Genomic DNA, 26,646 nt, shown 5'->3' with positions numbered 1-26,646 from the left:
AAGTAGCTTATAATGACTAGACTTGGCAACACTGTGAACAGTTCTACAATCTCACAATATGAAATATAAGGTATTAATAGGCTAGTTGTATTGTTAATATCCAAAATTAGGGCTCCTGGTCTAATGGGCCACCTGGCCTGAGAAACCTGTTCTCAAGGACTTACTTCTGGTCATTATTTAGGTAGCGCACACATATTTTGAATACCTTCGGCAGAGTTCAACCGTCGGGTCAGGTTGGGGCAGAATGTGCATGGGAACTCCACTACAAGCTCACGCTTGTAGATTGCAGATCGGCTATTTTCAAATAGCCGAAGTGGTTAAACGGATTCTGATGCCATATGAACCCATTTTGCGGGGGACCCCCTGAAACCTGAAACCCCACCGTGAGAACCACTGGAAAAGGAAATGGGGAGGAGAGTGGTGAGTGGGAGGTAAAGAGGGACGTGTAGGGGGGGGGGGGGGGGCACAGCGTTGACCCCATTACAAGCCGGTGACCTATGTGTGTACGCCGGGAAGTGTACGGGCAATGGAGAGAACACACTCACATTGTCCTTGGCGTTGAAGTAGGCAATGTCTCCATCCTGTAAGCAAGGCACACGGAAGCACAGTACCAATTAGTAAATGGCATTTATAGATTGTGCAGTAAAAGCGACAGAGAAGATGGTCTCATCATGTCATTTTCTAACTAAGATAGAAATCCAACACTCAAACTGGAATTGTCTTATTTCGACGTAAAGGAATAATGGATGACACCTCTATTCCGTTACTCAAATGTAGGCTATATATGGCTTACATTCACACATGCTGTGTGTGTGCACTGCTTTTCCCTTCTGACATTTCAATATGTTTAATGTAAGCCACATCATAGTGGAGAGCAAGTATTATGTGCTTCTGCAGCAGACGTTTCGTCACGATTCCATGCTGTTACCTGTTACCATAGGCGGGATCGTGAGGCAAGTGCCAGTGAAATGCGTGACATAAGCAAAGAAGAAGAGCCACATTCATTTCCTTAGCACGAGCTCGGATTAATGTTTTATAAGCTCCAAAACATGGTACTTTATCCCATTCTGAGCAGAAATAGGGGTGTGCATCGCCTCCCTTACAAGACGATTCGATACGTATCGATACGCATGGGCTACGATGCGATTTGGAGACGATACATTTTATATACAGAACGATTCGATTCGATGCAGTCCAAATCGATGCGATTTCGATTTTGTGGAATTTGGTGGAATTTGATGCGATTCGATGCGATTCGATAATCGATGCAATCTGACACATTTAACCTTTTTTAGATTTTTAATTTGAAGCTAGATAGGTTGGGACTTCATTAAAACATCTAATTAATTGGAGGCTTTGTGATTAATTAATCTCAATTAATCACATTTTAATTGCATATCAATAGGCCTATATTTGACCTGAGCCGTGAGAAGCTTTTTTTTTTTCAAATGGATTTGGATACGAGTGAATCAATGAATAGTGACTACATAAGCATGAGCAATAAAACAAGTAGTAATAATAATAGTGATAATATTATTTATATAATGCTTCTCTGAGTACCTAAAGATGCTTTTCAAGGGGAACATGAGAAAACAAATAAAAACAACTTTATTACGGAAAAACTAAGACTATGGAATAAAATAAATGAAAACAGTGGAATGAGATAGCTAGGGAAAGCAATATTCTAGAGGTGGGTTTTTGAATTTATAGGGTGGTGGCATGTCTTTGAGTTTTGGGTTCGACAGGTCTGCCTGCTGTGGACAGTGAAACCCTGACCATTAAACACGGGCAGATGCAACGATACAGTCTATCATTCATTGTTAAAGGAAGCCAACATGTGTGATGCAAAGACGTGTAGCTGCTCCAAATGATATTCCCATTCATCTTTGTGTCTGCCCGTGTAAACACAGCATTGAGTGTGAGGGTTGGGGAACGGATGGAAAGTACCATAGTGTTATTAAGGAGAACTCCTTCTAACGATATGGACCAGAACTAAACTAATGTTAGCTCCCATGCTAACTAGTAGCTACCCTCATGAGACAACACCACCGCCATCCAGATCGGGTGGAAGCTGCTGATATCACTTTGCTTGTGCCCGTGGATGGGAAATAAGATTTAAAAGGCTATGGAAGCGTGGATGAAAGCACAGATGTGTGCAATAAAGTTGTGTCGTATCTGCGTGTGTATCCTGTCTGACGACGAGTGGTTTATTTATGCTGCTTGTGTGTTGTCACTGTTGTGACTGTCGCTGACGCTGGCTGCTGATGCATAGTTAAGAGCGTCATAAGCATGCGCCTGTCCTGCGCTGGAGCAGATCTACAAGTTATCTACCCGTCGCAATGCACAGCGCTTTGGGCTTGTACATCTGTGTTTTTCCCGCAGTTAGTTGAATTATATCGATTCACAACTTTAGGATCGATGCAGACGCTATTTTGACCGATCCAGACACACGTGCATCGATGTAGTCGCATCGTTCATGTTAAAATCGATTACCGATTCATATCGATATTTTTGGACACCACTACTGATAACCCTGTGCGCGTGCACGTGTACCGTGGATTATCATGTAGGTTGTTTCTACAATGTTAGGCCTGTGGAGGCCTAACAACAGAAGATAACGGAAGCGAAAAAAGGTACTACTAATAATATTTTAATCAGATGTCGTGTTTCTTGTGGATGGCCCAGATGGTAATAATAGCTTTCCTCGAGATATCTCGTGGATGGCTTGGATGGGGTTAAAGGGGCAAAGCGTTACAGATGGGTGGTGTAATGAACCATAACATACAATTTACAATGTAGGCATTTAGCCGACACTCTTAATCCAGAGCGATTTACAGTAAGCAGGAACAACACATGGTAATACATTATACGGGTATACACAGAAATAGTCAGCAAGGAACATAAGCAAGCTAACCATTTGTGACCACACGCGATATAGAGCCTGCCATCGCGGGGGTGGCAACTGTCGAGGACAGCTGAAAAACTATTTTCTTTGTCCTTTTTTATTTTTCTGTCTAAAATACTCTGAAGCTATATTATTATTCATGTCATGTTAGAGCAGGTCTGAAATAAATGTCAGAGCTGATATCGACATATAAATATGAAATAAATGCTTAAACATGTCACTATGTCTAATGTTATAACCATTGGGTTAACCAATGCTAACTAGACATACGGCTTCCTTGCTAAAGTATGCAAATTCCGCTAAAATCCGCCTTTTTGTACACAATCGTTTTGGAAGATAATACTAGTCTTTTACTAACTGGCTAACAGAAATAGCACAGAAAGAAGTATTAACAACGATATTTTGTAAAAAGTGTGTTTATTTTGGTCCGCCTAAAGCTAATGCATGCTAATGTTCCAGCTGGGGGCACTGCTGACCACAACAATGGAAAATGCGGAAATGGCTTCCTATTTCCAATAGTAGAAGAAGAAGACTCGAATGAATGTATTGTAAACATTGTAACATTATGTCACCATAACGTGGTTATTATTAGTTGCTTTGGAATGTACCTGCCATGAAAATTAAGGTCATAATAACGCAGATCGCATCGATATGTAATATAGCGCGATAATGTACTTGTTTTAGCTACACGATTGATATCAATATATTAGCTAAATGTAGCTAACGGCTATCATTGCGGGGTTGCCAGTTTCTGCGAGAGAAATAAGCAACCCGGTATATGAAAACAAGCCCAAAATAAGCGAAAATAGCAGATCTACATGCATACAAACAACACAAATCTTGTGTCTGGCATAAATTATTTACAGATGGGGGTCTGCAGACAAATAATAATAATAACAGGCTAATGAAACATTAAGAGAAGAGCCAAGAGGGCACAATTTGTGCTGGGAGGGTTTGAGAGCAAACTGTCCTGTTGTCTGTTGGTTACTGTTTTTTTAATTATGTGTCCATAATCAACTACACTTTAAAAACAAGCCCAAATAATCAACTACACTTTATTTTTGTCAAATACATTTTTATTAACAGGTTATAAATTATTATAAAATTGGTACAGTAGGCCTATGCATTATTCTTCTTTAGAAACAAGGCCAACTAATTATAATAAGCAGACATGGCAACACTGCTGGTTGACTAATGGAGGAATGAAGGGAAAACAGCGCCCCCTAAAGTCACAGATCACTGAACTAAAGCTTAGAAGTCCATTTTCTCTGCTTGGTCTTTTTTCCACTACTCCTGCAAGACATTTTTCTATAAGCCATATCTCCAAAACTGGTGGATCAAACTGAACAACCAATACGTCAATTTGAAGCTATGATTCCCTGCTTTCATATGAAATGAAAAAACGAAAATTAAAAAAATTCCAATGGCAGTCTCTCAGTCAAATTTGGTCACATTTGTCTAAGTAGAATATCTGTACAATGAAACTATGAGTATACACTATAGAGTGCTATATATTATATCTACATAAAATGCTATCTAAATTACTAATAACTAAATTAGTACTAATTACTAATTACTCAATTAGTACTAAATTACTAATGCAACCTTCGGTCGCAATTACATAAATTTAGCCAACATGTCATGAAAAACAGCTAACAACCTACAGACACAACCAAGGTGTCATGGTGTTTGATTAGAGATGAGTCAATTGCAGATATTTGTGTTGTATGTACTGCACGTGCATTGTATGCATTTGTGGATGTGCGTGTTGTTGTGAATGAATGCATGGCCGACAAATTCAGACACACACAAGATTGGATATCACTGGCTACTATTATACTGTATGTACTGTACATATGTGTGCATTGCATGTACAATATTTTTTATGTCTGTATGTCACTCACTGCTCACTGACTGCACATGTTCATGTATGGATAGAACTGCATGTGTGTGTGTGTGTGTGTGTGTGTGTGTGTGTGTGTGTGTGTGTGCGTGCGTGCGTGCGTGCGTGCGTTCGTGCGTGCGTGCGTGCGTGCGTGCGTGCGTGCGTGCGTGCGTGCGTCACCTGAAACTCGTCTTTCCATTGATGCTTCATCTGGAAGTTCTCCGCAGCTGTGGCCAGTTTCTGGGTGGGGTGGGCATGCGGGAGAAAAAACATGACGGGGAGTTTAGAGTGGAAAACAACGTCTGCAGTCTGAGCCTAATTATAGACGGCCTGGGGCACGACAAGCATACGCTGAAAAAGAGTATTTTTAAATGCACAGACCAAAACAAGTGTCAGGTGTGTAGCATCCGCGAGACAAAGGGCTGATTAGCATCTCACCCGCTGAATTCAAACCACAGGATCACCATCACACTGATAGCACACTGTCCATTTAAAGCCTCATTGCCATCATCAGTATGTCACAATGAAAATGTTGTACCACAGCCATGGAGATTATTGGTTATAGTGTATGTGTGTTTTTGAGAGAGAGAGAGAGAGAGAGAGAGAGAGAGAGAGAGAGAGAGAGAGAGAGAGAGAGAGAGAGAGAGAGAGAGAGAGAGAGAGAGAGAGAGGGGTAGCCAGGTAGAAAATGAAACGAGCAGCAGATACATGGGAAGAGAGAGAGGGGTAGATAGAGATGCTCAGAGAAATTAAAGCAGCTATAACATGAATTTGAAAACAGTTTTTAATATTTAATATCATATTGTCTATGTCCCTCAAACTTATTTTAATGGTTTGAGCCTCAATCACCACTCTGATATAACCAGTCCATGGCATTTCTTTTTTGCTTCTGAAGCTGTTTTAGTTGCAGTAACACAATGTCCTGAGGTGGTGGGGGTGCTGCAACTTATTTAATATTTGAGTCATTATAATACTGGTGCTAGATAAACACAGGCTTGTTTCCATTCCATGCCAGCTTGGAAAATCAACAATGGCGGACATTATAGTGGAAATGCAAATTTGGAACTGAAGACTGAAGCGAGGGAGGAATTATACAAAGTAGGGTGACATTGATGACATCACAAATACGACCAAGAGGAGACAGCGAGAGGTAGAATTAAGAAATAGATAAGGGAGAGGAAAACTGAAAGAAAGAGAGTGGATGGAGAGAAGGTCTGAGGGAAGGACATAACAAATGGCCATTTGTAAATTAGCCAAGAGAGACCCTACGAGTGTGACATTTGTGTGTGGAACAAGCTTCAAAATTGTCTTTCTTGCCTTGATCTCCTACCACCCCTTCCCTTTCTTGGAAAAATAACACGGTGGGAACTATTATGCACATAAACAAATTTCACTCACTTTTTTACTTGTAAAACTGGTGATGTGACAATAAAGATGATTCTGAGTGTGATTCAGAGTGATACCTATATGGGCAGTGTAAACAGCATCAGCTCGCTGAATAAAGTCAAGAGGGAGAGGATTACAAGCCTCTCACAAGCTGTCAGTCAAATGCACTGTATGGAAACGCAGCTCTCAACCTCACGCAATTAAAGATACTTTATTGTCCATTAACTTTTACATAAAATGGAAATTTGCCTTTGGCACCCTGGGAGTCAGTATACAACAATGAAAACATCATTACATAGCATACACACAAATGCATTACAATTTACAATTTAGTCATTTAGTTAGCAGACACTCTAGGATGTCAGGATGACCGTGTTTTTCGTGCTATTTGATTGGCCATTCTCTCCCCCACTCGTCTAATGATCTTCACACCTCTCTCTGCACCCGTTGACGGCTTGCCATTGTCCTCTAAATGTTACATTCCAACTAATTCAAGGCAGCAGTTTCAACTCGACAGGACAACTCAAGTTATTTTTTCTTTTTTATTTCAGTTTACCAAACTATAATTATAGTGACGGTGTGAGCGCTATATTGAATACCCTTGCGCAGCAAACACTGTCCGACTTTGTATTGAGCCAATAAAATAGGCTACCACACGTTATTGTAACAGCCAGAGCCAGGCACATTGCTCAGAGTCAGACGAAATACGACATTAGTTATATATTGTCATTTTTATATAGAGGGGGAAACATCGATGTAATTAATATATATTTGATTGATTGTGCCAAAAAAAGGAAAGAGCCGTGCGTGCGTGCGTGCAAATCAGAAAAGTTTACAGACAGACAGTTTTTGGACTTTGGTCGACTTTCGGCTTCTAAATCCTAACATTTTTCTGAAAAACCCATGTTTCTATATCAGTGGTGCTCAACCTTTTTCATGTCAAGGACCCCCAGAATTATCTCTATTGGGCCACGGACTCCCCCATCTCAAAATATGTACTTCCAGGGACCCCCCATGAGAAGCCAATATTTTCGGCTATGAGCTTGCCAACACTAGAAACACTAGAAAGCCATACATTGAAACTATAAACACTATAGAATGCTATGGAATGCCAGATCAATAATGACCTGGCATCTGTCTAGAATGCTATGGAAAGCCAGATCAATAATGACCTGGCATCTGTCTACATAACATGCTATCTAAATTATATATGTTAACCTTTGCATAAGCCTGCAAGGTCATCAAGGCTAGGGCAAGTGCTACGGCCAGTGCTACGGTATACAGGCTAAGGTGGAGTCTGAAGAGGTGAGTTTTCAGACTATGGAATTAAAATACTATATGAAATGCATTCCCAAAACGCAGCAACAGTGTGGGCTGTAGGGATTATGTGGTAGAGTGATATTTAAACATTAAACAGTCCACTTATATATAGACCTCAGTGACCCGCGCACACACATAAGTACAGCACCAAGTACAGCACCCAGAGAGAGTGAGAGAGATAGAGTGAGAGATCGGTTAGTGTTTCCCTCTCATCTCCCAGTTGGTTTGTGAACCTAGCAACCCGAATGAACCTTACAGTCTATGAGTAACTAATGCAATGAGTCTATAATATGAGAGCGGATGATAGAGCTTGAAAGGACACGATGAAGAAAACACACAAAGTGTGTCCCTTATCAGTTCAACAAGTGACATGTCTTTAGTTTCCAAATAAGGCATGATTCCGTCTGGACCTTTGTTCCATATAGCTAGACAGTAAATGTGCGGTACAAATCTTTGTTGATCCCCACCGAGGCAGCTTGGGCCTCACTCTATCTTCTAAGGAAACCCACCTGTGTGTCTTCTGTCAAACTGCAAGGTTAGTTTACCTCTGCCTCCCAGACACTTCCCCAGCACAGCAGGGATGTACTGTATTAGATCAGACATGACAGAGGTTGTGTCATTTGCAGTCTCCCACCGGCACAAGATGTCGGAGATTGTTATTGTCTCTCACATACAACGGAGACAACATCCCACTGTTTTCTTTTTTAACGAATACTTTTCTAAAATACTTTTCGTACATTTGTATTCTGGAAATAGAATTAGTGGTTAATTATAATAATTATGTTTATTTACGTGTGTCTGTGCTGTCTACCTGTAGATCAGATCAGCTCATTTTCATATCAACAATCATGCACGCACGCACACACGCACGCACGCACGCACGCACGCACGCACGCACGCACGCGCACACACACACGCACACGCACACGCACACACACACACACACACGCAAAGTAATGTGGTAGTTTCAATGTGAAATGTAATGTCTCTGGACATTGTGAAATTAACTAGTTCAGTGGAATCAATTCAGGTTTGGTCAGAGTAATCAGGTAAGAGAGTGGTGACACTATAGCGTTGACTCCCATTGTAACAATGGCATGCGGAAGTGCTCATTCTATCTCAATGGCTATAGTTCCAATGTTTGGAACTATAGCCCATAGCACCCAGGTTTGCGGCGAGATCAAAGCGTGTCGCCACTCTCTTACTAGATTACTCTGGGTTTGGTATGGTCCAGTGGGAGGGGCTTAGCGTATATAAGTAGGGAGACCTGCCACTCCCTGTCAGTAGGACTGTGGAGTTGTGAAGGCCAATCTGTCCAGTTAATGTTGTACATACTTTTGTTCATTTTTGATCACTGGTTGCCTGAGTAAAAAGGTAATTAAAGAAACCACTTCAGTGATGTAAATAGGGTGCGTTTTGCGTCCCAAAACGCACTTTATAGTTTTGGGCCGCAACCTCCGCTCATCCTCTGCGTCCACGGGATGCACTACTGTACTCAGTCAGCATACACAGTAATAATAATCCACGTGAGAAAAAAAAAGAAATCGCGGGGGAAATAAAGGCAGTAAAACAATAATCTACGGACACGATCATTTTGCATGCCCGCATCCGACCTCATCCTATGTTATAAAAAATAAAATCCACGTAGGAATCGTTCTTGTAGAACCACTAGTCTGTAACAACATTGTCAACACAGTGCGCTGTGTGCCGCCATGTTGGCTCTGACTGAGCGCAGCCTCTAGACTAGAGAAATGAAATGAAATGAAATGAAATCTATATTTACCCAGGGTATCTAGCTGTTTAGAGACGGAGAGTGACGACAATGGAGTGATCAACACAGCGCGCTGTGCGCCGCCATGTTGGCTCTGACTGAGCGCAGCCTCTAGACTAGAGCTGTTTAGAGACGGAGAGTGACGACAATGGAGTGATCAGTGACGCATGCAGCCCCACGAATAAGCAGTGAATGGAGATGTCGCAACTCTCTCAACTAAACGGCGCTGCCTCCGACAGAAATATTTAGGGGAACATGTTTTAGCGTGACAAGCAGACCCGATTCAATGGGAAACACACATTGTGTAACCCACGCCGATATTTTCTAAGTATAATAATTGCAACTGCAAACAACTTTTGGTTAGTTTAAGCTATGTTAAATCCACTGTTGCCCACTATTAGTATTTCTTACTGAGTTGTGCTTGCTAATACTACTAATGCTAATACTAATGTTGTATTATTATTATTTTTGAGTGGTGCAACCACTCCCTTACGGAGCTATGTGTGTGGGTGGGTGGCTGGGTGCCTGGGTGTCTGGGTATGAGCACGAAAACAGCGTGGTTGTTTTTCACCATCTGTGCGCAACCTAATGCACACACAAACACATATTAACTGTATGCTTTCGGGGGTGCCAGTACATTACAGTACAGTACAGAGGGGCCGCCACACGGTAACTCTGTCATTCTCAACCGTTGTGGACGCGACGCGGCACGCCGGAACTGGCCCGGCCCCCTGGGCGAACATCCCCCCCCTCCCCCCCCCCCCCACCCCCCCCCCCCGCGAACGCCCACACGGAGTTGCATCCCCTCACTTCACACAGGTGTGATTTTTTTTGGGACTCATTTGAATGACCACCTGTGCATCCCGGGACTCATTACATTGAAAACCTATTTACATCACTGCACTTAATTTCTTCATCATTGACTCTCTGGCAATTTTTCAGTATTTTCTTACAGTTTTTGCTATTTTCCAACCGGTGCCTTTCGGCCAAACACTACCCACACTAGGCAGAGTGTGTCACAGAGAGACACAAAGACCACCAAAGGGAGCTAAAACTCTTGTTGTCCACAGCAAACCCCTTGAACCAGCCACCCGGTGACAGTTGCTCCATTCAATATTAGACCTATAAGATCGGGTGCCAAAATGAGCATTTCGTTCAATGACTTCTTTGTGCACTTGGTGGTTTTTGATGAGACAGCGCTCAGCACACTCCCTCCTATAACCTATTATAGTTAGCCAAACAACGAGTGCCATTTTGTCACTGATTATCAATCATGTCTAATCCTGAATTCATATGAGAGTGTCTGACAACTTCCTACACAACGGGGGGAAAATACCTTTGATGGAGTATTTAATAAGGCGAGATGGCAACAGAAGATTTAAGACTGTAATAATAGATACCTACAGGGAGGAGCAGAAGGTACCGGGTTCATGTTCGCAGGAAAAAGGTCAAGTGTACAGGGTCCCGTCTTTGAGGGAATGTCGAATGCCACCTAATGTCAATGTAATGTCACGTCATGTAATGTCACATTAGTTATGCTAATGTCACAAGATTCAACCAGTCAGGCATAACTCCGGACCACCTTTCATAACCCGCCTCAGGCTGTAGATGCTGTAGGTTGCATGTGGAAAAGCACACGGATAGGATATGCACGCAGACATACATTGGCACACACGAACACACATGCACACGCGCAAGCACGCATGTACGCACACACACACACACACACACACACACACACACACACACACACACACACTCACACTCACACTCACACTCACACTCACACTCACACACACACACACACACACACACACACACACACACACACCCTTGGTCGCGATACTTTTTATTGACCTCCGAAAACATGGATGTCTTGTATGATCACCTCAATCTGAGGTAAATTCCAATACAAAGAGTTTTTTGGATACGCGCTAGCCGGGGACCAGTGGATGGAAAATAACCGATCATGTCGTCAATGCGGAAACGATCCGTTGCCTGGTTACGGTGACTCCAAAAGCCGGTAAAAATTCTTATTAAACATTATAAACCCTTATCTCGTCCGATCTCGCCCTAGGGCTAGGCAGGCTGCGATCATTAATTAATCTTGTCCGATCTTATCTTAGGCAGTAGATGTCATATAATGAGACACAAACAATGATGTGTGCATTGATAAGAGAGCTGTATGGTTTAGATTAGAACCACGGACAGAGCTCACCTGTCCAGCACCATGGACAGCTCCACGCTGTTAAAAGCCCCACAGCTATCTGTATTAATGTGACTATAGAAAGCCCCTTCCTACAAATTAGATGGCAATACTGTGTAGAGCACAGACACACACACCACACACACACACACACACACACACACACACACACACACACACACACACACACACACACACACACACACACACACACACACACACACACACACACACACACACACACGTCCTAAGAGACCAGACTGACGATGAGAGCGTTAATAATTCATAAGGTCTACAAAGTATCTGCCTGTGTTTGTGTGTGTGTTTGTGTGTGTGTGTGTGTGTGTGTGTGTGTGTGTGTGTGTGTGTGTGTGTGTGTGTGTGTGTGTGTGTGTGTGTGTGTAGTGTGTGTTTGTGCTCTGCAACTAAACTACATGTCAAAATGAATATGAAAATGTGAAAATATATACAAGAGGCAAATACCGTAATATAAAATAGTAATATGAAAACATTGCTTTATTAACAACAATAAACCAAAAACTGAAAGAAAAGTGTTACTGCAGATAATCGAACTTAACGGTTTTACTGCTCCTGGTGGAACGTTCCGTCATAAGGAATCCAACCAGCAACTGCTTCTGGCGTAATGTTCCGTCTGATAAGCTTTATTATTGATCGGATCGCTGATTTATTTATTTTTATTATTATTTTGGCTTGGCCTTTCCTTCTTTAGCGATCCTATACCGGATTGCGCAACCGCGCTGCCGTCCACCTCCCATTATACAGGCTGACTTGAAGCTGAATAACTCGAAATCTACGGAGCTCTCCATGGTTTGGATAAAATGTGCGATGTTCGGAGGTCTTTGCTGATTATCCGGTGGTTTAGATGGAGACATTGGCGCTTTCTAGAGCAAGGATGGCTTGATTGGCTTCATTTTAGCTCGCTAGCATTGACGCTATTTATTTAGCATTAAAGGTGGACGGCCAGACAGGATACACGTCAGCGTGTGCTGCATTGAAATCGGCTCGGCAGTCTGCGGTTGGCTCTATGTCCAGCAGGAGGCAGTGGGTTATTATATAACTACTTGAGGAATCACATGTATTTTGTAAAGTCCACATGAGGGGCACACTTTCATTAAAGGTTTCATGACATTCATTTATTTTTATTTTTCATTTTTGTTTTAGGTTCTATGACCTCAATTACACCCAAAAAATCTGAACATTGAACATGCAGTGGATTTTCTGTGGTCTGGAGTTTTCTCTGGGGTTTGGACGCCTTTTTAGCTTCAATGAAAACAGGCAAAACAGTGAAAACAGTGACATATTCTGGCAAATCCCATTGACATATGGGATTTGCAGGCTGTCACATCACAGAGCACTTGTTTGAGCCAGAAAACCCCAGACCACAGAAAATCTACTGAAAGTTCAGGTTGTCTGGGTGCAATTGAGCACAGAAAACAAAAAAAATAAAAGAAAATTAAGAAAAATTACAAAAACCTTTTTTTTATGTCACAATTCCTTTAATTTGCTTTAATTTGGGTATGGATAAGGGGGGTGGGGGGGCATATGTTGTCACTCTGTCCATAGTTCCTAATGGCGGGTCTGCAACTACACTCAAGCACGCACACATACATACACGTACGCACGTACAATCATAAACATGCATGCACGCTCTCAGGGGACGATGTGATCAAACACCCTCCGAGCTGCGTGCCTTTGATTAGAGGAACCAGCCCGCTGCGTGACAGCTAAGTGCTCGATGGTGACATAAACGTTCATTACGGAGAGAGAGAGCCTTGCGAGTCCGCCGTGTCTGCCTATTGATCAGAGACTCGTCCTCAGTTCCTATAGCGGTGAAGAAAAGACTCATATTTAGCACTACAGCACTTTGACTAATGGGAGTGCATGGTGTTATGCTTCGCTATGTAGCTCTAACCGCTTGTTAGTCTACGTTTCTGTTCATATGTGGAATAGATATATAGCGGGGCTCCCCAGATGTAATGAGTCCACTCTGTCACGCTATGATGACCACCAGAGACCTATCGGGACACCCGGCTCTCTTAATGGGAGAAAGAGGGATGGTAGAGGAAGGACTGGAGAAGAGGAGAGTGGAAAAGAGGGGGGCGTAGGGGGACCGGACAATAATAGCAGCCAGTGGAAAGAAAGAAAGAGGAGTGGTAGAGGGAGGGATGAGATAGAGAGGACGGTGACACGAGGTTGAATATGGGCCACTGCATGAAAACGGCTGATACTGCCTGCAGCCATGAGTATCGCTGACATTACTAAAATAAAGTCCCATAGGGTGCATTACAAATGCACCTAAAAAATGAGCTAATGATGACTGCAAAAACCCTAATGCCTATCAATATTCCTATATACACACACTTGACAGCAATTAGGGAACATGATATTCTATTTCCCATTCTGTGCACCATTTTGGCAGATACTGTATGTATCTATAGATACAATATCTAAGCTATACATATTATAGTTTAGACTAGTCATACAAACTATACATCTTATATACAATTGAAAAGGTGTCCCCAGGAGGTGTCCCCAGGACAGGAACAAAAGGCACCAGCTACTACGTCACTGACACGCTGCAACACGCTGCAACACACACTGCAACAACACACTAACACGTCACACACTTACCCTCCGCGTCGTTGGTTCCCTATCTCCTCATGTCGCGCCGCACGGCCACACTCGACACCAGCCGCGTAAAAATTGTCATCGCACTGCCACTACAGCCGGCTCCCGTCCACACTCGCAAACAATATCAATATCAATAATAAACACAAACACGCCACAAGCACCGACACCCCCGCCTAATTTGTTGCCACGTCTATGAAAACAAGCACAAAAAAAATGCCATTCAACACGCTACTTACACACACTACCACTCGCTTACAATACGCGGACCTGGCAACACTACATTCCCTCTCCCATTGGCTCACAGCCCACCACGTGACCCACACAGGGAGGGAGACGATTGCGTGATGCTTCTATGTACAGGATTCTATAGGTCACCACTTTTGGTGTGACACACACACGGCTTCTGTTTACTAGAAGAAGAAGAACTACACAGCGCACACTCTGATTCTAACTTGGACACTTACCATAATGCTAACACGACCGCGTCGACACCTGGCGTGGTACAAGCGGGACAAACCCAGGCGCATATATGGATACCAACAACAACACTACACGCACACGCGCGCGCTGCAACAACAAACAGCTACGTACAGTGTGTGTGTGCGTGCGTGCGTGCGTGCGCGGGGGGGGGGGATTTGGATCGCCTCGCGATGCCGCGACAATGGCACTACACTACACAGGGCTCGCCAGTGCCACTACGTACTCGCATTTGCGACTTACAATATCACCGTGCGAATTGTAACATTCACTTTGTAGCACCGCTGCGACTACACAATCCAAACTACTTTAGAGCTACACGTTGCGCCGTTTACATCCACAACAATGTGTCACTCTCTCGGTTCTGCGATGCAGCTGAAATGGCACGCACACACACACACACGCCACAAAACGCTAATAATAATAATAATACAAAATCACAACACTACACTAATCATAACAACAGTACAGAGAACAGTACAGTACACATGAGTACAGTACAGTACAGAAAGAAAGCTCACATCAGCATATTAATCCATGTAATAATAATAATAATAACAAATAATAACACAACACTAATAACTGTCATATCAACAGTACAGACAACAGTACAGTACAGTAGATCACAATATTAATCCATGTAATAATAATAATAATAATAAATAAGAACACAACACTAATAACAGTACAGACAACAGCACAGTACAGTACACATGAGTACAGTACAGTACAGTATACTGTTCCTGCGCCTTGCCATGCTCTCTTTCAATCATAATAATAATAATCAATAATAACACCACTAATAACAACAATAATATCAACAATACAGAGAACAGCACAGTACACATGAGTACAGTACAGTACAGAAACAAAGCTCACATCAGAATATTAATCCATGTAATAATACTAATAATAATAATAAGGCATAATAACACAACACTAATAACTATAATATCAACAGTACAGAGAACAGTACAGTACATCAGAATATTAATCCATGTAATAATAATAATAATAATAAAAATTAACACTAATACAACAGCACAGACAACAGTACAGTACAGTACACATGAGTACAGTACAGTACAAAGACTTACAGTACAGCACAGTACAGTACAGTATACTGTTCCTGCGCCTTGCCATGCTCACTTTCAGACGCAAATACACAACACCACACAGGGCCACTCAGCCAGCTTGGCAACTTTGCGCTTTCCAAGCAAATGCATAAATTAAAACATCATGGCTTGCCATTGCCTTCTTCCCATTTGCGACGCATCGCATGGCGCGAGGATGAGCGGGCCGAAGGCCCGCGAAATTCTAGTATTTTAACAAATAGAAACAAAGAGGACCTATTATTAAACAAGTAAAAATCAGTCCTGCTCTGTTAAAAAGACAGGCAGTTTTTTTGCAGGATCAACGCACGCACATGCACGGATATGCATGCGCAATCGCATGCATGCTATTCCACATTCCCCTCGATTCATGAGCCAAGTACCCAACTGATTACTTTGCATAACAATTAACAGGTGTAATGTAAATGGTAAATGGTGCATTTATATATAGCGCTTTCATCCAAAGGACTTTACATTGATTACATTTCTTCCATTTACACACACACACACACACACACACACACACACACACACACACACACACACACACACACACACACACACACACACACACACACACACACACACACACACACACCGATGCCGGAGGAAACCATGCACGGCACCAACCTGTACATCAGGAGCAATTAGGGGTTCAGAGTCTTGCTCAAGCACACTTCTACACTAACTCTGGGGGATCACGGAATTGAACTGGGAACCTCAGAGTTGCCATCCGGCCGCTCTGAGCCACAGTGTCCTCACTCCTCACATTCACTGTAAGCAACAAAGCATTTTAGATAGATAGATAGATAGATAGATAGATAGATAGATAGATAGATAGATAGATAGATAGATAGATAGATAGATAGATAGATAGATAGATAGATGTCATTCAGCAGATACATAAAATGCATAAGAGAACGAAATGTCGTTTCACTGGCTTTTAGTATGCCAGTTAAAAGAGAGCTAAAATACTATTAAAATCTTTTGGCCCACTACTGCCCAGTGCTGCCATCATATTTGCACACAACACAAGACTGCCTCAGCCACCATCAAAAGAAGAGAAAGATACTTCGTTCAAATCAAACGTTTTAGTTTCAGCTCATACTGTATAATTCAAGGCATTCCTTGAGAAGATTTAAAAAGACTAAAGCTAAGCTAAAACAAATTGCCATTTCCTATAAAAAGGTTTCCCACTATTTATAAACCAGTAAACCTTACAAAGTAAAAGTATAAAGTAAAATGTATTGCACGTGCCGTGCGTGCGTGCGATGGCATTAATATAGCGTTCCGCCAGTAAAAAAATAAATCACCATTACACCCCTGGTCCAATGTAGTTATTATTTAGTTACAGGCTCTTTTTAATATTTATAAAACCCACAGACACATGTTGTCAATGTTTAATAAAGCTAGGGCAGCTGTGCCTCAGGAGGTAGAGCAGGTCGTCTAATGATCCCTGTGTCGGCGGTTCGAATCCTGGCTCCTCCTGTCCACATGACAAAGTGTCCTTGGGCAAGACACTGAACCCTACATTGCCTCCAATGAGTTGGTCGGTGTGAGCTTACCACCATTGGTGTGTGAATGTGGGAAGTGAGGGTGCTGGCGTCTACTGTTCGCCGCTTCACCTCCCAATGTATGAATGAATGAACCATTGTAAAGCGCTTTGAGCACTTGGAAAAGCGCTATAAAATGCAATTCATTTATTATTAATAAAATAGGAAAAATAGCAGATCTACAAGCTAGGTAGAGCGTCAGTTTAGGAAAAAAACATACAAAGTCGAAATGTGGAGCAAGACATTGAATAATCAAGATATTCAAACAAGGCGGGGTCTAATAACTAAGAACCTAATGTAAGTCGCTCTGGATTAAGAGCGTCTGCTAAATGCCTAAATTGTAAATTGTAAATTGTAAGAAGAGAAGAAACAAAAGGAGTGAATAGGTGGATATGTAGATGGAGAGAATAGCAGCTTGGCCTGTGGCTACTTGAAAGGTAACGGGAAAACGAAAAATCGCTGGCAGGGGCTGAATTATTTATTTACTCTGGCAGTAAATGTGTTAAGGTCATTATGTTTAATAGAAAAATACAACTGTGTATCATCTGCATATAAATGATGAATAGAAAATGCCTTCATGATGACACTAAGAGGTAGCATATAAGGAGAAGAGACCAAAGATAGAACCCTGGGGCACATCACAGGTCAAGGGAGCTGTAGAGGAGACATCGTTATCGGTAGCCACAGCAACGCTCCTGCCTGACAGATGAGAGGAAAGAGCATACCAAGTTAAACCCACCTACTGTTAGTGAGTAAAGTGGCGAAAATAGTACAAAACAGGAGTGCATGTCTTGCTATACTCTGACTGACCTTGTCCAAGCAGGCAGGTGGTGGACACCACAAATTTGATTGCAGTGCGCTGCAGATTTGCAAATGACAACCCTCCTACTGTGCCTCTCCTTTCACAGAGTCACCAAAATACCACACACCTGCAGATGATGAACAAATCACCACTGTGCCTACAAGAAACTGGCAATTCATCCACATGATGGCACATCTCACTCTGGCACAGGTTTGTACAATTTAGTTTAAATTAGCTGATTTAACCAATAACCATGATAGAAGAAAGGTTGTTACTAAGGTTCTTCTTAGAAATATTGCTAGCAAAATATGTATATTTTCAAAATGCTCAGAATATGAATGAATATTTTTTTTTTTTTCCCATACCATTCCACAATCCACTCTAGCTACCCAGTTATTAGAAAATAATAGATGCAAGTGGAGGCGATCTAAAGGAGAGCGGAATAGCGTTTCTTTTTTTTTTCCTGGCAGGTTCATGGTGCATTTTCGAGCACAGGTTAGCTCTGCAGAGTTTGTTATGGACATCCACAGATGATGATATAAGGCTGTGTGGCACCCAGACACTTCCCTTTCATTGGGCCATTGTACTGCTTAGAATTAGAATGCTTGTTTCAGCCCTGCTCAGGAGGCTTATGGTTGTCATTCGGCGGGACTGCCCAACCAGCCCACCGTGCATTTAGTGAGAGAGCAGTGCACAGCTTAAAGGATAGACAGGGAAGATGAGACAGGCTCTGCTAAGCCTCGGGTTTCCCAGACTGTCTGTGTGTGTGTGTGTGTGTGTGTGTGTGTGCGTGCGTGCGTGCGTGCGTGCGTGCGTGCGTGCGTGCGTGCGTGCGTGCGTGCGTCTGTTCATCTGAGAGATGTGTGCGAGTCGAGAGTGCCATGTCCTACATAAAAGTACATGCATGTGCGTGTGAATGCATGTACTATGTGTACATGGGTGCACTGACACGCACGTCTGCATGTGAAATGTCCATGGGTCTGAAATCAATAGGCCATCCAGAGTGTGAGCGCCCAATCGCGCAGACAACAAAGTGATACGTCGCCAGCTACTAGCGGCCATAAAAAGACCATTAACCAATCTTGCCTCTTCTTCCTTTGCCCTTATCGGACAATATTAAACCCCCCCACCCCCGAAGAGAAGGGGAAGGGCATAAGAGATAGCGGAGAGTGTGGGGATGACAAGATGAAGGAAGAATGAGCCTGTCAGAGACGGACACAGATAGAGAGAGAGAGAGAGAGAGAGAGAGAGAGAGAGAGAGAGAGAGAGAGAGAGAGAGAGAGAGAGAGAGAGAGAGAGAGAGAGAGAGAGAGAAAGAATGAGAAAGGGGGGAGGTATGAATCATGAACAGATGGATTCACAGGGAGGGGACTTGAAAAGACGCGAGACAACGCCACTCTGAATAATCCCAGTGTTCCTGGGCTCTCATTAAAAGCTGGCTGATGAGGCGGCGTCATGGGAATACATGAGGAGGAGATCTCTGGCTTTATGTTGTCACCTGCGTAAGGGAAGGGATGAATTTGCAAATCCTTAAATTTTCTCATCTCACGTGTGTGTGTGTGTGTGTGTGTGTGTGTGTGTGTGTGTGTGTGTGTGTGTGTGTGTGTGTGTGTGTGTGTGTGTGTGTGTGTGTGTGTGTGTGTGTGGGCAGCAAATTTGTGTGTGCGTGCATGTATGTGTGTGGTCTTGAGATCGTTTGCTTGTAGTGCAGATCTGAGCAAGCGTATACGTGTGTGTGTGTGTGTGTGTGTGTGTGTGTGTGTGTGTGTGTGTGTGTGTGTGTGTGTGTGTGTGTGTGTGTGTGTGTGTGTGTGTGTGTGTGTGTGTGTGTGTGTGTAAGCATCTGCTTGGGTGGCTACTTGAGAAGAGCAAGTGAGGAGAGAGTAATCGCGCCAAAGAGAAGAGATGGGGGGATAGAGAGAGTGAGAGAGAGAGAGAGAGAGCAGGGGGATTTGCAGCTATGGACAGAGCACAGGGGAGAGCATTCTTTTACATGGCATTTTTTAAAGGCCAGTGCTCTCCTATGGGAACGTAATGTATACAGTAGTTGGTCCCCGTCTCCACGCACGCACGCACGCACGCACGCACGCACGCACGCACGCACGCACGCACGCACACACGGTGTTTGTTCATGACTCAAGCCCGCCGCATTCCTGAATGCGCCTTTAAAACGTTTAGGGTTAAGATGCACTTCATGCACTACCTTAACAGTTACTGTATAACATGTATTTAAACCAATGTTTCAATCATTTAAAATCACCAACAGAATAAAAACATGATAATGAGTTTAAAAGAATAACATTATCAAACAATAACATTTTAGAATTTAAATTATGGAAGGACATTGTGATCTACCGTTGAAAGCATCGCGGACGCTCACCTCCTATAGAACCGCGCGTACCCGAGGTATTCTTACATGACTGATTCTACACAAAGCTTTCCCCTGTATTGTGTTCCCCTGACACTATTTACACGTACCTTCATTTCAGCCTCTCTCAATGAAGTCAGAAAATTCAAAGGGATGATTCTTTCCCTAGAAATGAACCGTGTACAGTGGTACAATGTAAATGAACCGTGTACAGTGGTACAATGTAAATGAACCGTGTACAGTGGTACAATGAACCGTGTACAGTGGTACAATGTAAATGAACCGTGTACAGTGGTACAATGTAAATGAACCGTGTACAGTGGTACAATGAACCGTGTACAGTGGTACAATGTAAATGAACCGTGTACAGTGGTACAATGAACCGTGTACAGTGGTACAATGTAAATGAACCGTGTACAGTGGTACAATGTAAATGAACCGTGTACAGTGGTACAATGTAAATGAACCGTGTACAGTGGTACAATGTAAATGAACCGTGTACAGTGGTACAATGTAAATGAACCGTGTACAGTGGTACAATGTAAATGAACCGTGTACAGTGGTTACAGTGGTACAATGTAAAAATAAATCAAAGAAAAAACTTGTGCCGGGGCCAATATCTACCATCCCTTCTGGGTTTCATAAGATATCAAATATCCAATTTGGAGAATATGGTCACATCACATCAGTGATCCACCAACACCGTCTGGAATACTTCTCAGAGAATCTATTAGTCACTTGGCCACGTTTCTAGTTTAGATCCACCCATCTGCCTTATTCTGTCTGTCTGTCCATATCTGTGTGAATATTCATTTATATGAAAGGATATCTCCCGTACATCTCGGTACAATATAGCATCTCATTTTAGAACGTGTCCTCTATAGATACAAATACAAAATAAAACACATGTACAAACAAAATAGTGTTACATAACAAACATACAGTGCAAATACACAGATAGGCTACACTCGCCTTATGTCCGTCACACACCACCAGTCCTTAGCTGTTGTACAAGACAAATTGTATACGATGACCAAGATAATAAATCTATTACATCAGTATAAAAAGCAAAGCAGTTTGATGGTTTATGTGAAGCACAAGTAAACTTGCTTGTAAGTAAACCCACATTAAAAGCAAGAGGCATTGTTTAAAGATGAGAAAATAAAGATGTCCTGAAGGAACTGAAAGAGATCTAAGAAAAAAAGAATGGCCTGCCCTGCGGCCGAAGAAAACAAAGAAAAAGTGCATAATCTCTGAGTTGATATGATAGTCTAGTACTCTACATTAACCAAAAGCTGGTTCAAATAAAGTACAATTAAAATAAAAACATTTTAAAATGAACCAGACCCACTGAACTTGCCTTCTATATTTCTGGTACAACCAATTAAGGGATTCATACGAACAATGGGGGGGCTTAAAGGAGAGTTCAGGGTCAATCCAAATGAAGTCCAATATATGTGAACAAATCGTGTTTCTCACAGCGTTAGACATCATCAGAATTGAAATGCAGCAGCAAATCAAAGCAATATAGACAATTATGCGACAAGCTAAACACCATGCTGCTGTACTCACTCTTCAATGGTTGTTGTTGTGAAGCCAGTTTGAAACTCAAACTCTAAAGGATTGTAGAATTTTGGTCCATGGTCGAAGGTGAGACGTCTACAAATGGGTTAGTCTGTCTGTCTGTCTGTCTGTCTGTCTGTCTGTCTGTCTGTCTGTCTGTCTGTCTGTCTGTCTGTCTGTCTGTCTGTCTGTCTGGGCTAATTTTGCAAACCAGGTTGAAGCCTTGCACAAATTATGGAGATCAAGAATCAAATTTGTATCAGTCGGCTTAGAGGCATAGAGGGAGGCCAATAATGTTGCCAATACTACATGGATTTTCAGCAATGTATCGTTGATTTTGGGGCGAAACGTTGTATCTCCATATTTCAACTTGTCGCAACAATAGATCTGATCTACAAGCTCACAACATGTCATGTTGTGAGTGTTTACATCTTCTAGTTTTTCTATTTTTGAACAAATGTCTACATTAAAGTGAAAGTGACAGATCTGCTTCAGGCCTGCTCCTGGGCTTAATTTGTGCCGTAGCAGCGTAGCTTGCCAGAGCTCGGCTCCGGAACCTCCCTCCTGCACTCCGGTACCTATAGATGCACTCCGCTACCTATAGAAGGCCACCCCAAACGTCTGTATTTAATCTATTTATTATTTTAGTATCATTTTCAAGTCAACTAGGCTTCTTCCTGCTACTTCTATTTCCAGTACAAACAAACAAACAAACATTTATTTTGAAATGCATGCCCGCTTTGAGAGGAAGTAGGTGACTATAGAACCTTGACACATCGTCAAGCCTGTGTTATGACGATGCATAACTGAATCAAGTCTCTCGATTTTTGCATCTGTTTTTGTTGCATATGGAATAATGGAACATATACTTTTGGAATGGAAGCAATATTTGAACTGCTGCTTGGAGTTTAGCCGTGGGGACAGCATAGCAGGCGTTCTGTTTTCAAAACAAATGGTGAGTTATGAACAGAACTAGCCCTGAAACATGACTGTCATATGAGCGTCATGTGAACCATGGCTAGAACAGAACTGACTGGTCAACTTGCCAACGTGAATTCGCCACAAAGACACCCGGCTTGGCGACTTTACAGCCTGGTTCAGGGACGACTAGAAAAAGTGCCCTTCTGGGCACAGGTCTCCACCAGGAGGATAGGAGTGTGTGATGTTTGGCAAAATGTTTAGCAATATAAACGTGTGTGTGTGACACGGCTTGGCCTGTTGTAGCGCCACCATGAGGCTGATTTGAAAACTGTCAAGTGGCATTTCTTCCAAAGCCTATATGCATGCACAGTTTCACCACAATCGGACGCTGCGTTGAAATTTGGATAAAATCTGAAGGAGTAATATTAGAAAATGTGTTTTACATATGTCGGCCTCCTGGTGGCGCTATAAAGAGCAGATGTGAAAAATTCCAAGCAAAGGTTTTTCCTTGGCCTCTAGGGAGTTGGCATACAAAGTTATCCACAGATCTGTGCAGTTAGAGGTAAAAACACTTTTCGGCCAGTTATAGCGCCACCATGAGGCTGAGTTGAAAATGTTCATGTGGCATTTCTTCCTCTGCCTAGTGGGAATGTGCGTGCACAATTTCACGGAAATCACACGATGTGTTCATGATTTGCAGCATTTTGTTTGAAACTGAGCACTCCTGCAAACTTTGGAAGCCAATCTTAGCCAATCAGGATGGAGTCTGAGAAATCTGAAAGACCCGTTTCGTTGAATGGCTCTAGAGAGACTGTGTACCAATTTGCGTGATGTTTGGACAAAATCTGTAGGTGTACTGTCCAAAAACTTGTTTTGCACAAAGCGGCCTCCTGGTGGCACTATAACAGGCCGTTCTGGAAATTTTGGGGCAGAGGTTCATCGTTGGCATCCAGGGAGTGTGTGTGCAAAATTTGGCATCGACCGGGTTAACGGTGCCGGAGATTAGCTGTTCACAGACAGAAGGACGGACGGACGGACACACACACGGACGGACGGACGGACGGAGTGCAAAACATACTCTCTCCCCATGCCTTCGGCCTGGTGGAGACAAATATGAGTATCTGATTGCTTTGGTGGGCCCAAATAAAAAAAGACTAGTACAGAATTAAGTAGGAGTAGTTGATGAGGTTGTCGAGTTATCATCAGGAGGATGACAGCGACGACGCGCAGCAGGTATTTTAATAGCATTACTTTCTTTACTGCTCTGATGATGAACCACCAGCCCGCCACATGTGTTACTGTACTGTTCTGATGATGGGCCACCAGCCACCACATGTGTTACTGTACTGTTCTGATGATGGGCCACCAGCCACCACATGTGTTACTGTACTGTTCTGATGATGGGCCACCAGCCACCACATGTGTTACTGTACTGCTCTGATGATGGGCCACCAGCCCGCCACATGTGTTACTGTACTGTTCTGATGATGGGCCACCAGCCCGCCACATGTGTTACTGTACTGTTCTGATGATGGGCCACCAGCCCGCCACATGTGTTACTGTACTGTTCTGATGATGGGCCACCAGCCACCACATGCTGTTGCTAATGTACTATCTAATGTTGTTATACTGTATTCTCAGTTGGGACGCTGTGCCAACTGAACTGCAAATGTTATGCCTACTCTATTGTGTTCTGACGGGCGGGCCACCAACCCTCACTGCTGGACGTTGGTTGTGTTACATTTAGGTCAAAAAGACCTAAATAAGGACAAATAAATAAATAACGTGGAATGCGTAATCGACCCTCAACTTCGTCCAAAATAAATTAACGCATGCCTCAAATTGAAAATGAATTACTAGGCGCATCAGTGCTATGCTCTATACAACCCTAGCCTGGAACTCACCTATGCTTTCTATGGCATAGGCAGCTCCCGGCAGGATCCGCCGGCAGAAACTGTGCGCAGCTGCTGGACATGAGACTAATTAATTAGAGCGACAGAGAGAGAGAGGAGTGTGTGTGTGTACGGGTGTGCGTGTGTGCGTCAATTTAACAAAGGTGCAGACGATCAGAAATCAGCAGAGAGTGATCGACGTTTGTGCTACTCTATGCCGAATTGAAGTAGACTCGGACCCAGACTTTTTTTTTCTCCCTGGAAATAAAAACGTCTGGGTTTCCGAGGCTAATACAACCCTAGAGAAAGGATTAAGACAACAGGTCACAAAACTAAGTTGGAGAAGGTGATGGGACTGAGCAGCAAGTAGGACAAGCATACAGACAGACAGACAGACAGACAGACAGACAGACAGACAGACAGACAGACAGACAGACAGACAGACAGACAGACAGACAGACAGACAGACAGACAGACAGACAGACAGACAGACAGACAGACAGACAGACAGAATTGAGCAAAATTAACCACATCTACTCTAGAGTACTATCTCCATCTCTCTATCTTTCTTTCTCTCTCTCTCGCACACACACACACACACACACACACACACACACACACACACACACACACACACACACACACACACACACACACACACACACACACACACACACACCTCTTGTAGTGTGTTAATGTGATCAGTGCAAAGGGGAGATGGGAGGTTGAGTAACATCTGCTCTAGGGACCAGAATATCTCTGATCGCATCATAGGGTCGGCTCATTACTGCATCACGCACACGCGTGCACACCACATACGCATGCACACACGCACGCACGCACGCACGCACGCACACACACTCACTTGCTCATTATCATAACACACTGACAGCAGGCAACAGATCAGAAGTTGCAATAAAAGTTGAGACTGACACCTGGGGCACACACACTCCGTTGCACTCAGCCACTCGCATAAGCATGCACACGCACACACGCACGCACGCATGCACACACGCACGCGCACGTGCACACGCACACACACACACACACACACACACACACACCAATAAGCGGTGATAATTATACATGACTAGAGGGACTGCTTCATTTGCGACATAAATAACACTTACGAAAATAACACATTATACAGCACATTATATGCAATGAATACATTACTAGAAAGCTTATAAAGAAGGCATTATGAATGCACACACATGCACGCATGCAAGCATGCACGCATACACATCCGCGCACACACAGGGACCTGTCTTGGGTTTTAGTGCTGGTTGAGGTATTACTCTGGGTGGTGTTTTAGACTGGCCATTAGTCACTGGATAGAACCTCAGGAAGAGAGAGAGACACTGGATAGAACCGCTCACCTCAGGAAGAGAGAGAGACACTGGATAGAACCACTCACCTCAGGAAGAGAGAGAGACACTGGATAGAACCGCTCACCTCAGGAAGAGAGAGAGACACTGGATAGAACCGCTCACCTCAGGAAGAGAGAGAGACACTGGATAGAACCGCTCACCTCAGGAAGAGAGAGAGACACTGGATAGAACCGCTCACCTCAGGAAGAGAGAGAGACACTGGATAGAACCGCTCACCTCAGGAAGAGAGAGAGACACTGGATAGAACCACTCACCTCAGGAAGAGAGAGAGACACTGGATAGAACCACTCACCTCAGGAAGAGAGAGAGACACTGGATAGAACCACTCATCTCAGGAAGATAGAGAGACACTGGATAGAACCACTCACCTCAGGAAGAGAGAGAGAGACACTGGATAGAACCACTCACCTCAGGAAGAGAGAGAGACACTGGATAGAACCAC

The 26,646-nt window shown here is 43.1% G+C and overlaps 1 protein-coding gene across 1 annotated transcript in view; it reads right to left on the bottom strand.

Moving 5' to 3' along the window:
- LOC306923967 (voltage-dependent calcium channel subunit alpha-2/delta-1) overlaps positions 1 to 26,646 on the bottom strand; it is a gene marked incomplete at both ends in the record, with an annotated part of 153,476 nt that overhangs the window by 96,242 nt on the left and 30,588 nt on the right. Inside the window, 2 exons of the mRNA XM_079502312.1 lie at positions 546 to 581; positions 4,971 to 5,030. Of these exons, the coding sequence (XP_079358438.1) occupies positions 546 to 581; positions 4,971 to 5,030 (96 nt within the window). The remainder of the gene's footprint in view (positions 1 to 545; positions 582 to 4,970; positions 5,031 to 26,646) is intronic.

This window comes from Electrona antarctica, assembly GCF_951216825.1.
Source record: "Electrona antarctica genome assembly, chromosome: 5".
NCBI lineage: Eukaryota > Metazoa > Chordata > Actinopteri > Myctophiformes > Myctophidae > Electrona > Electrona antarctica.
Note: the sequence above shows the minus strand (reverse complement) of the source record. Positions and strands in the feature narration are given on the sequence as shown.